At 41.7% G+C, this 13,502-nt stretch overlaps 1 protein-coding gene across 1 annotated transcript in view; it reads right to left on the reverse strand.

Annotated features, from left to right (window-relative positions):
- Positions 1 to 13,502, reverse strand: part of CRMP1 (collapsin response mediator protein 1) — a 49,020-nt gene that overhangs the window by 26,168 nt on the left and 9,350 nt on the right. The window contains exons 2-3 of the mRNA XM_041402690.1: positions 6,035 to 6,123; positions 697 to 881 (exon numbers count right to left, since the gene is read on the reverse strand). Of these exons, the coding sequence (XP_041258624.1) occupies positions 697 to 881; positions 6,035 to 6,123 (274 nt within the window). The remainder of the gene's footprint in view (positions 1 to 696; positions 882 to 6,034; positions 6,124 to 13,502) is intronic.

Below are 13,502 nucleotides of genomic sequence, written 5' to 3' on the forward strand. Positions count from 1 at the left end.
AAAAAGGGAAAAAAAAAAAAAAAAAAAAAAAAAAAAAAAAAAAAAAAAAAAAAAAAATCCACATCCCAATTCAGTGGGAGTAAAACTCCACTGGGAAGCTCCTCTCCACAAGGAAGCTAAGACAATTTATGGCACCTGAACAATTGCCTCACAACATCTAACCAAAGTAAAGTCACAGCCAGAAGGAAAGAGATAAATCTTGTCCCACCATCTGTAGACAGAAAAAGAGTCTTTAACAACTAAAAACACTTCTTCTTTTCACCAACAAAGATGTTCCTCTGGGACATCTCTGTTAAGGTCTTCCTCAATTCCTGCTGCCAAATCCAAGTTCATAAATAAGCATATCTTCTTATTTCCAAACCTCTTGAAATGGCAGTAGGTGGGAACAGCAGATCTTTGTCAGATTTTCTGTGCATATACTTACAGCACTACCTACACTGCTTTCCAAAAATCCCAAGATTACATACATTATTCCTCAGTTCTTGTTCTATATTTCAGAGGAAAATCCAGGAGACAATTCCACACATTGGTATTTCTTTCTGAGGATAGGTTCATTTTCAGGCCACCCCTGGTTAACAATGATGAATGGATCTCAAACACAGTGCCCAGAAAATGTGAAGATTCATTGCAGAAGAACTCAGGAAATCAGAATGAAGCCTCTGGTACCTATCCCCACATAGCTCTGCTGGTACTCACTGATCATGGTGGTGCCCCCTGCTAGTGCTGCTTTTGTGCCTTGATAGAAGTCATCAACAGCAGTCATCCCTTGGTAGGGCTTTTGTAGATAAGTGTTGACATCTATTCCCCCAGGAATAACCATGCGCCCATTAGCCTCTATGGTCTTGACTCCTCCAGGAACAATCAGATTCTCTCCTATTTGCCTGCACAGCAAGGAAAGGCAGTATTACTTTATTGGAACAAGCACAGAGGACAAAGCTATTTGAGGCATGCAGGGGAAAGAGAGCCTGGGCCCATACAGCAGGAGGTGGGTCCCAAAGGCAAGGTGAAGCTCAAGCACACGCTCCCTCTGTCCTGCCCAGCACAGCAGAACAAAGCAGAGGAGAGCTGACTCGCTGAGCCGTGAGCTCTGTTTGCTTTGCATGGCTCCAGTGGCCAATAAAGGAGCTGTAATGCACCAGCATTAAAAATTGATTATTTTTATATGATTTCTATCTTTAAACAATTCAAATTATGTACACTTAATGCTCTCTTGGGGGCTCCAGTTTTGTATATTAAGTTCTTAAATGAAAATAGGAAAACATAGATCAAATATGGGAGCAAGCTGGAATTGTAAAAATATATGGTAGAAGCAAAAGGCATATCAGAAAATTTTATAATTACTTTGTCATCATGCAATGCAAATTTATCCTTAAAAAGAAATCTAAATAATCTAAGATACAGAAATACATATCTAAGAGACCTAAACATGTTTAATCTACCATGTCCCATATTCTTCATCCTCCTCTTGAAGTTAAAAGTCAGTGAAACATTCTGCACAACTGTGTGGAAAAATTATAATTAGCTGTTGCCATCTTTTTCCCTTCAGGTCTTCAAAGCAGGATTTTTTTTGTTGCTATTAAAAATATTAATCTGTCCCCCATACCAACATCAAACTCCAGATACTTATGATCAAAATACTTGTATTATTCATGGACTCAATTACAAATAAATTAAACTTTAACTTTTAAAGCCACACTAGAATTTATTGTCTACTTTGCATGGTGCCAGACAGGGAGAAGGGTCTGTGTGGAAGCCATGTCTCTGCACTGTTATACCACAATATATCTGGGCTTAGAGGCAACTGTAAGGTAGTTAAAGTTCACACAGTTTATCTCATATTACAGACACAGAGTCCCTGGTCCTAATTTTCTTTTGTCTGGATAAAATAACTTTTATCCACAGCTAAATAAATACCTCAGACATCTGAGCTGCTAAATTTGTTTCCCCATATTAAAAGGCAACTCCCACCTACAGTTCAAAACACAGCAACTGATTAACAGCCAACTGTGATAAGGTAGAACCAGAAGTGAATATAACTGTTGATTAAAACCAGTGGGAAAAATTTTTAAAAAGGGGATAATTATTCACATTGGAATCTGGCCAAACTGGCAGAGTTAATAAATAGCCCCAAGAGGTCAAGAATTTGTTTCATATGCTAAGCAAAAATGTCACCTCCAGCAACTTGTCTCCCCTGGTGCCCTGGGCTCTGGCTGGAGGGAAGCACAGCCATTCCACCGGCAAACTCCTCATGGGCATCCCAGGATGGGGTCACAAGCACGGAACAAATCCAGGAGGGCTTACTCGAGAGAGCTGGCACCTGCATGTCTGGCACCTAATAGGCATCAACATGTGCAGCACTGTCATAACCTGTGTGCAGCTGCACAGTGTGAACAACACCCTGACAAACAGGAAACCAGCCTGGATGCAAAAACCAGCAGCTGCCCAGCACATCCAATTGCACAAAAAAAGCTGCAAGCAGCTCCTTTGTTTTAAAATATACCTCACAAAGGCATATCATAAGGCACTGCACCCATGAACAGATTGAATGCCTGCACAAAATTAGGTATCCCCATGTGTAGTAATGGTGTTGCACTAATTTTTGTTAGTCAAATCTATCCCCAAGATTTTAATCAGAACAACCCTTTACCTTTGTAGAGCATTTATGTGGCTAAGAAATGGAGCTCGGAAAAAAAATTAACTATGACCCACCTCCTTTGAGTATGCCCAAGAAGTAACTTAACTTCAAGTACTAACACACCTTCTGAGAATAATATTAATGAAAACCTTCACAAAAAAAGCAATTAATTTTTATTTTCTTCCACAATCAGTATCTGCCAATTTCCTCTTCAAGAAGACACGTCCTAACAATGTGAAAGTGTGCTAACCATATATTGAATTTTTTTGATGACTCAATGCTCATTATTTTCAGTGTATGGTTGAGTAACAACTTACTCAGCTGAAATCATCCATGTTGAAGTGACACAGGACCAAAGGCCTTTGTGGATGATGCTGCACTACTATCTGTCAGAAACCTGTCTCATCTCTTGCCCTGGCATCAAGATTAAGGCTGGGAGAAGTCTGATCTTTGCTGCTGCTCAAGGTTATTTTTATTCTGTCCAAGTAGAACAGAGAGTAGGAGATAATGTGACAGGATTCCTGAATTGCTCACTCATTAATGCAGAGTGTATGTGAGCAAGAATAGAGTTCTATTACTTGTAGGTGAAAAAATACAACAGTGCAGATAACTGCATTCTAGACACTGTACAAATGACTGAGCTGGTTTCCTCATATGTCAGCAACCAGAAAACTCAGAAAGCTGATGCTGTCTGCCATTTTCAGTGATTCTGCTGTACATGGGCTGATTAAAGCACAACAGAAACAGCAGGCTTCAGCTCTTCCTAAGCTTCATCCAAGGAAGCTGAAAACTTCCCCCAGAACTCTGTGGTGGTGCTTCTGCAGCTATCAAGCCCAGACGTTTTTTCGGCATCTGAGGTTCCCCATAACTTGACTCATCACTTGCCCAGCTCTGGAGACAATGCCCCCAGTCCTCCACCCTGCCACATGTTTGTCCCTCCAGCCCAGAGGGACCCAACCCTTTCTCTTGGCAGGGATGGAGCAGAGTACAGCAAGCACCAGACCATGACCTGTCACTTGGCACAGGGCTCACTTCCTCATGTGATAACAGAGGCAGGAGAGATGAAGGCAAAATACATTATTTATACGCCAATTTAAACTACCAAATATTTTAAATACTATTTAGATAATGGAGAACTGCCTCTCAGCTGCCATCTGAGTGTGCAGGGCTTAAGTTTCAGGTAGGAAAAATCCATATGCACTGCTGTTCCTTGTACCTAGGGAGCCAGTTTGAGCATTCATTGGCAGGAAGAAACATCGAACATCCTCCAGACCATAGCTGATCTTCAAACATACTCAAGGTTACATCTGCTTTCCTCTCTGCAGAATGATCTGCATTAAAAGCATTAAAAGACCCAAATCTTTTCATTAGGCTGCAAGAGAAACCCAACCCTCTCTTCTCCAATCAGTTTTCATTTCAGAGTGAGAAAAATAACCCAGATCTTTTATAGCCCGGTAAAACCAGGACACTACTGCCTATTCTGGGCTGAGTGGTTTGGTGTCTGCTCCATTCTGTGTTAGAATTCTGTATTATCAGCAGGATCTGCAGCTGGAAAGTTGTAGCATCAACTGAAATGAGGATGACTGAGTTTCAAGGTCCAGCTCCGAACAAGCTTGAGCCACATTTAACAATGATGTTAAATATTCAGACACAATGGGCAGTTCCACCTGAAGAAACTGAGAGATCAAACAAACCCGGAGCTTTCTTAGGTTGCAAAATTTATCATCTGAACACAGTAAGAACCCAACCCCATCTCACAGCAGGTTGCCCTCACAAATTATTTCAGAGCAGGACTTCTTGCACTTTTCAAAGAAAAATCTTGGGTCATCTAAATCTAGGGCATCAGGCATAACTCAGGGTGCTAAACAGAGAACTTGCCTCCTTGCGCGAAGATAAATACTTCTTAAAAATTAAGATCTTGCCTGTCTCTTCATTATTAACCCTAATTAGCTTGGGCAGCTGAGATACTTCCTGGAGGTACGGATCCACACATGGATTTCAGAGGGAGTCTATGTACTTAATAAGGGCAGGTGAAAGACTGGCATTGCTGACCTGCCTACTAACTACCACTGCATTTCTGGAATCAAAGCCAAAATGTCACAGCAGTTTCAGGCTCTCAGCATCTCATGCATTTAGTTATTTAAATAGTTCTGATGCTTACAAGTGTTAATAGAAGAATTACACATGAACTAACAAAACCACAGAAAAACTCAACAAAAACACCCATCAAAGAGAGTACAACTTGGCTAACTATTGCTTTAAGAATAGATACATGTTCAAAATTGTGTGTTCTCTCCACTTTTGCCACTTCAATTAACACTACCAATGGAAAGTCAGAGCAAAGTATTAAAAAGAAAACTGCACAGTCCATGGATGAAAGTATTCAAATTTTTTTCTGTTATAATAACCTGAATCATAATAACATATGCAGTCACTGATATATAAAGAATTGGACTTTTAATCTGATGTTAAAGAGCTCTGAAAGGAGCTTAAGGAGCTCTGAAAACAAGTAGGCAATTAATTATTTACCAGATAACCATAATTATATTTCTGCGCATCAAATTGTAGCCGCTGGAGACCAAGCTTCTTAGGTCACTAGTGAAAGTGTTTAGCAACCATGAAAAAGGCTTTGATCCTTGTGTACATCAGAGTGCTCACACACTACATAACTTTGCAAACCTTAGAGACCCTCATCTCCACTAAGCCAAGGCAGGACCAACAGAGCATATGGACATCTCTGTTACAGTTTCCCAGGCTATCAGTAACACATACTTCAAGTTTTTCACCTAACAGATACTTTCCCAGTTCCTGTATTTTATAGCCTGATAAATCAGGACTTTCTTTCTAATTGTGTAACAATGCATAACAACATTATAGGAACAGAACATGCTGTGGTTCAGCATTAACCAACAGGCAACTGAGACACAGAAGGTCCTCATTTGCACCATGCAACATGGGGCATATTTCAGACTTCTGTGCCCTACAAGCCTAAGAGCATGGCTGCAATTGCACTGATTAAGTATAGGGAGAAAAGCTGTAGAGAGCTTTCTGCCATTCATGGACTTAAAAAGTTTTCATTGTCCTTACCATTACTTTTTTTCTTGAGAGTACCTACTTGCCTTAACTATTTCAGAAGAAACTGTGATTGAACTGTTCAAAAAGCAAATATCTTCAATTTACAGCAAAGACATTTTCTACTTATCTAATCTTATTGAAGATAAAATGGCAGAATTTAATAATTAAACACTCCTCAACTACCGTCTCACATTTAGAGGTCACTGAGATTCTGCCCACAAAAGATTTTAAGTCAGCAAAAGATTTTAAGTCAGCACTATGAAGAAATCACAGTAGTCTATGCTAACACGCATGCAAAAAAAGCAGTATTTAATAAAAACCAACTTTATAAGTCCATCTTCAAGGTACAGGTCTGCATAGAAGGAGTGGTCATCATTGATAATTCTTCCACCTTTAATAAGCAGTCGGTCGCTCTGGAGGAAAAAAAAAGGGAAAATGTGGGTTTGTCAAAATAAATAAATGTATATATGATAACAAATATGCTCATAATTTAAAGAAAGACATTAATATCAAACACTACTCTATATAAAGGTGGGTTCATGTGGGTACACAGACAGTGGACAGGATAGTTTCATTGATCACTTCAGTGGATATAATAGTCTCATCCTATTTCAGGAGAGTTTCAGTTTATTCCTGACTTTTGGAACACGAGACCTCATCGTCATTATAGTTCATTTTGCTCAAAGCAGCAATCACTGCACATAGAAACACCTGAAACGCCACTACATCCCCCTTTTACCACCTCAGTGCACAAGGGCCAAAAGGGAAAGAGAAGCCCCCAGAAGAAACTGCCCAACACTGCAATGGCCAGGCTGAGCTCACTTGGCGCCCTTGGCACCTCTGGAAAAGTAACAAAGCTTTGAATGGCGAGCAACAAGGTCCTAAGAGGCGGCTTAGCCCTGCCACTTAGAAATTCCTCACCAGGGAAGCTCCTTCAACACCAGCTCGGCAGGAACAACTGTGCAGCAGCCAAGTGACACAGCCCACAGCTCATGAGCAGGAACAACTCCTGTGCAGCAGCCAAGTGACACAGCCCACAGCTCATGTCTCCTGTACTGTGGTACAGACACACAGCTGAGCACAGTTTCTAGTGAGCATGAAGAATTCATTGTAATCAACTTGTGACTTCTGCAGGGCACAGTTGTGACTTCTGCAGGCACAATTCTGTTGATGAATTGGGCACACTCTGTGCTGAGACTGTCCATGTCCTATCTCACTCACTCCATGCATGAGAACAGAATGCAGCCTCCAAAGTTTGGTTCACCTGAAATATCATACAAACAGCACAAAGACCCACCACATCCTGATATTTTCTAAAGTACCAGGAAGAAAACTTTTTTTCCCCAAGAAGGACTGTTCAAAATATCAACTCTGCAAGAGTTACTGTTCACAACAATTGTCTGCTTATATTCTTCTTTATTCAAATGGTTCTATTCTGCTCTCAAAAACTACATTTTATAGGAAACAGATTTTACCAGAGCATATTTCAGAGAACTAGTACTTAAATTCTCTCACTGAAGATGTCATACTGGAAATGCCAGCCTCCTACCACCTACCCAAAGACAGGGCAAGACCATAACTTCAGTGCTCTTCTGACTTTAGCAGGGGTAGTTAATCTTCCTCACAGCAACTATGGGGCTGGTTTGGATTTGTGCTGGAAACAGTGCTGATAGCACAAGGATGATTTAGCTGTTGCTGTGCAGAGCTTAGAGAGTGAATGTCTCCTCTGCTCAGCACCAGGAAAGAGGCTGGGTGAGCACAAGGAATTGGGAGGGGAGATAGCTGGGACAGCTGACCCCAACTGACCCAAGGGATATTCCATACCATATGGCATCATGCTCAGCAATAAAAACTCAGAAGGAGGTTGCTGGAAGGAGCACTGCCTCAGGACTGGCTGGGCATCAATAGGAGGGTGGGGTGGTAACCAAATGTATTGTGCATCACTTGTCCTTCTTTGGTTTTATTAATCTCTCTTTTTAATTTTCCTATCAATTGCATTGTTATCATTACTATTATTATGATTATTCTATTTCCATTATCAAAGTGTTTTCATCTCAACGCACGAGTTTTTTCACTTTTACCCATCCAATTCTCTCCCCCATCCCACAGTGGGGTGGGGTGGGGCAGAACTGAGCAAGTGGTTGTGTGGGGCTGAATCGCCAGCTGGGGTTAAACCATGACAAGTACATAATACTTTTGGAAAGAATTTTGCCAAGTGACTGTGAATGCTGGAAAACTCTTAAAGCAGTCAGAACCATTTTTTCCCATTCATACATAAAAATAGCCATTTATTATAAATTATTTCCTTGGCTCACCAGACAATAACTCAGAATATCCAGTTTGTCCATGTTTTATACTACTTAGTCCAGATTCAATTCCTGCTGTAATTACATATAAATTACATATAAACGATGAATGTCCTGAGCTCCCACTTTAGAAAACAAACAAGTTTATATATTCTTAATCTATAAAACCAGAACAACAAAACCAATAAATTTCTAAAAACAACTGTTCATGAAAAAGCGCTAAGGCAGAGCTAGAGGTGTTACAATGTAACCTCTGTTATACAATGCACATTTACTTTTTAGCTTGTACTTGAACAATTTTGCATGTTCAAAGCTTTTATTGCCCTCTGTATGATTCTAGAAAAAGGAAAAAGGGAAAAACATACACTTTTAAGGGAGGAAGAAGGGGGGGGGAAAGACATTTTAAATACAGTGCACAACAAAAGAGTATGCACACAGCAGGTCTGAAGCTCTTCTCCATGTGCTGCAGAGCACCATGACCTTGGGGGGAGAACCAAGGCACAGAACTATGATGTCCCCAGGACCTGCCTCAGACATTGTCACCCTCTCATTAGAGAACAGAGATGAATGCAAGTCCTCCACCTGGAATTTGCCAGAGCAGGCTCCCTGTTTTCTCCCCAGCCTCTCTACTGTCACTTGTAATTGCAGCAGGACTTGTGAATGAGCAGCAGGAATAGTAATAAGTTACTTTGCCACGCGCTGGCAGTTGCACCTCCTCGCTATGATGATTTACTACGCTGCCTGCTGACCTGCAGGGACCACCATCTTGTGAGCTCTTTTTAAGCTCATTCAATTGCCTTCCTAAACATTAATACTGTCCAATTACAAGAGGCACAAGCTTACTAATAGAGGCAGGCAGTGTTCCCAGAGCACTGCATCTGTCACTGCTAAGGAGTGAAAAAATCTGCACCCTCATCAAGTTCTATATTTCATTTCTTTTAAAACAGGAGAAGATGCATAGTAAGTAGAAACAAATGTAACAGGCAAGGAAAATAAAACAGACTAAAAGCTGAAGCGCAGCTCCAGAAAAATAACTGTAGACGTAAGGATTTTAAATGGTTTTACATATAAATATGTAAGTAACAAAATTAGGTATTAGAATAAGCTAATCTAAAAAAGATACAAATGCAGTCTTAAGAAAGAACTCAGTTATGGAGCCAGCCCTTTAAATTAGGCCTCAGTCTATAAAGGATTACTGAACATTCAGCTACAAATTCTCACCTTATTCAGAATTTTGGAGGATGTAAGAAATTCTGGTAGAGAATAAAGACCTGCACTTCATGGAGACTTTGAAAATTTTAATTCTTTACACCTCAGAAGAAAATACAAAAAATTCAGAATTGTTGCAAGAGCCGTCCTGCACCTGAGGCTAAGGTTCCCCCAGCTGGGTACAGGAAGTCATGGAAGACTAGGCTGCCAAAAAACCACACAACCCCAGGTAGACTGACAAGCCATTGGGGACAGTGCTGTGGACTCTCAGATTCGGCCTTCATCAGAATCTGAGAGCTGTGGAAACATCTCTAGCATGCTTCCATTCCAGCATATCAGCAAATTCAGAAGAAAAATAGTTGCGTTGGCACATCTCCCAGCCAGCTTGATCTGCCAAGTGTAGGACACATTACAGATTGCTGTAAAGCAGAACACCTTGAGACAGATGGTGTTGATGGGCACCAGGTGATGGCCAGCAGCCCAGGTGAGGTCTGGGTGCCCTGTGGCCACCTCAGCAGCACACTGTGCCCAAGCAAACCAGCAGTGCCTCAAACACCCTGCCCAGACCAGGGCTGGCTTGTCCTTAGCCAAAGCAGCAGCACCCAATGCCTGGATGCACAGATCACAGAGATGCACTTTCATGAATAGGCTGGAAAAATGACACAAAAATAAATTACTAGAAAGGAGGCACAGATTAATATTGACAAGCAATTTGTTGTATTCTTTGTGAAAGAAGATTTCATACAAATGTTTGGTTCATGTGCAGTATTCATTCCCTGCTACAGCCTAAGCACAGGCTTCAGGGACAGCCACTGGAGCCTGGGTGAGCCTGCACTGGCTTAGGTCACTGGTCCTTGCTGCAGTGAAATTCTGAACAGAAATCTGGGCACACACAGGCTCTGTGAAGTGCATTAACCTCCTTGGGCATGCAGAAGGCTGTGTGTGACATGGGGCCATTTATTTAGCAGGGGCATGATGTCAGGCAGACTGCCTGCAATTTTCTTACCATGTGACAAATGTTCAGGTAAACTAGGGACCAGAGTCCTTTTCTCCCTGTTTCAGAAGAGAGACACACTCTGCAGTGCCCTGGGGAAAGCAGTGAAGGAAGGGAGGAGTGACCTGAAGTTCCTGAACTAATCCTGGCACTGCTGGCCTGTATTTCTCCTTCCCAGCTGTAATCTCCATGAGGAAGAACACCCAGCTCCCAGAGGTACCCTCAGCCAGTCACTGACCCTCAGGTGCTCATCACTCAGCTCAGGAAGTGACAACACTGTCAGCCTTTCTAGGGTGGCTGCCTCTTTTCTATTCAGCTGGCAGGTGCCTCAGGCACTGGTTCCCTGCCTGCTACGCTCCAAGGACTCCATACCAAGCCTTCAGTGCATTGCCTGGCACAAGAAGCTGGCGGCCCACCTCTTCCCACAGGAAGCCAAAAGAAGCTGTCAGGACCCTCTCCTCCCTCCAGGCTGCCAAAGACAGACAGCAGGAACATGGAAAAACAGAGAGGGAGCATTAAATTGAACAGTTCATGGGATGCCAAGATGCAAGGGGTAAAAAGGCCTGCTCTCATTGACAAGGGAGATGCAGAAAGCAGACTGTAAACCCAGGCTCCGCAGTCACTGCAGGATGTGGGAGCCAAGGTGTTTCTTCTCCACCCATCACTATTGCAATGATGCAACTGCATTACTGCAATGCTGTTTGCCTCTGAGTTCTGTGCCTGGCGATGACACAGCATCAGCTCAGCCACGATGCATGTCTGCTGTGTCCCCTGCAGCTCCATTTCACAGGCGCTCTGGCACCTCGTGCCTCAGCCCGCTGCTGAGTATGATACACCCACTCCTGCTACTCCCAGCCCTTCACCTTCAAACCCTGCACACTGCTTCCCTGGGGATCTTTTCCTAATCACAGTCTAGCTTCTCCTGCTTAACCTGGCAGCAAAGCTGCAGAGCTTAGTCTGTGACATGACAGCAATTTTCATGGCAGCAGAAGGAGATGCCACAAACGCGGCTCGTGTGCTGCAGGAGGAGGGGCGGGCTGCTCAGACTGGAGGCGGCGGCTGTCGCTCCCTCACAACTATTGTTTCCACTACAGCAAGAGCAACACGGAACATCTGTAAGCTGGTGACTGGCACACTTTGTACAAACTGCCTGTTTTGCTGGGGTTTGAATCAGCTTGGTTCAGCTCTTGTGAAGCGTGTCCCCATTTTCATGGACACCAATGGCAAAAGGCCAGCAGAGAGAAGCAGCATCTGACCAACCTTAGGACCACGAGCCTGAGCCCTGCCATGGTCCCCAGTCCTGCACAGGGCTCCATGCAAATACAAATGAAACCAAATTCCCTTGGGCGGAAAATCGCTTTGCTGTGGATTATTCGAAATTACAAACCAAATGTTAGAGCAAGAACAGTTGCAAAGAAATTTAAAATTAGCCTTTTCCCATTCACCCACTCCCCTCAGAGCTGGTGGTATCTAAAAATACACAACAAAATTCAAATAGCTTTTAGACATGCAGTTCTCAAATTGCTTCTTGGGACTACTAAAACACAGTAACAGAAAAAATAAAACTGCCATAAGATTTACCAAACATTATTTCAAATTGGTGCAGTGTGTCAAAATACAATGCAGCACAAGTTATAGAAACCACACATTTCTCTACAGCATCGGTACCTATGCACTGTATCTGCAGGAACCTTTCAGAGAAAACCACGCTTTCATCATACAAGATGGAGCTTAAAAAAAAAAAAAAAAAAAAAAAAAAGCCATTATGTATTCTAGCCATACAAAAAGATTCCAAGAGATTCCAAGAGTAGTGTTTCCATCAAATAGCAGCATCTCTCCAGACTGCAATTCCAATATATGCAATTACATTTTTCCTTTTCTTCCACAAATGGAACATCTTCATATTAGATCTTCATCTCTAAATCAAGTGAACCATATATTTTTAATTATTTACAGTTTGCTTTACCATTTATATACAACTGACTTCAGGTAATCTATTCAGCACACAGGTCTAAGTGCTGTGCTGCTTAATTCTTGGTTTGGACCTTTATAATTGCTGCATTGCAGCTTTTGCCAACCAAAAAAGTCTTTGCAACACTCAAACCCAGATCTTCCATGCTTAGAGGATGAGGAAACACTCAGCAATGATTTCACCCTCTGTGTAATTGTAAGGACTTACTAGAATATAACATTGTCCATACATCTCCAGACAAACAATGGCTGTTTTCTCTAAAAGCCAGATTAGTCAAGAGCCCTGAAGATGACTAAGGATTTTATGCTAAATAGCCATTCGAAAACAGTTTAAATTCTAAATCCACCTGCACTTCAGTTTTCTGTCTATAAAGGCACGTGGTTTAAAAGACATCAGATCAAATGCAATAGACATAAAAAGGCATTAAGCTATGTTATCACACTTGCAAGCAAGACATTACTTTTTTAGCATCTGAGAGACAGAATTCTTTGTTACTAAGGTTTTAAAGAGTCCACCGAGAGTTACAAAAGACACAGAATTCAGTTCAGAGGGAAGGTACAAGAAACACAGGCTGATATTTGTGTTCTCCTTGATTATCCAAATCTCCACAAGAATCTTTGCAAGGAAGTCACTTCTCAAGGGCTGAAGACCCACTGGCAAACAGTGGAAGAAGACACTCAGACCCCTCTGTGCTTCCATGCACTCATTCTTGCAGACTTATTTCCCACAATATACAAGAGATTTTTTTTTCTTTGAGTGTGTGTGGATATATTTGGTTTTTTGTCAGAGCTGGTCAGATTCAGACCCAGCTGTGATACAAAACAGTTAAATTACCTCACTTTAAGCAAAGTACTTACAAATAAGGAACATTTTTAAACTTAATAGCAAAAGAAGAAAGATAACCTTCCCAAGAGGAATGTTTGCTTAAAATCCTTTCATAAGGATCAAAGAGCTGTAAATGGGATTTCATGAAGTACTGTCTGCTTATAAAAGATCTGCTTTTAATCAGCAATATCCCTCCTTTTGAATTTCACATCTAGATTACCCTCCATAGGAAGTGGCTTTTAGCGAGGGTGAACCCTGAATCAACTCTGGGAATTCCTTGTAAAACACTCCATCCTTGAGGCATCATTTCCGATAGGCCGCTAATGGAGAATCCTGCTTTTAAGATTCTTTTCTTAACAGATGCACTCTACTATATGGCAATTAATTTAGGAAGGATTATGCTGATTGTAGTAGTGCTGTATCTTGGTCCATAGCCAATGTATTCATTCATCTTTATTCATTTAAGAGATGTGATGTTCTTTTGTT

The sequence above is a fragment of the Onychostruthus taczanowskii genome, unplaced genomic scaffold (assembly GCF_017590055.1).
Source record: "Onychostruthus taczanowskii isolate IOZ18803 unplaced genomic scaffold, ASM1759005v1 scaffold2, whole genome shotgun sequence".
Taxonomy (NCBI): Eukaryota; Metazoa; Chordata; class Aves; order Passeriformes; family Passeridae; genus Onychostruthus; species Onychostruthus taczanowskii.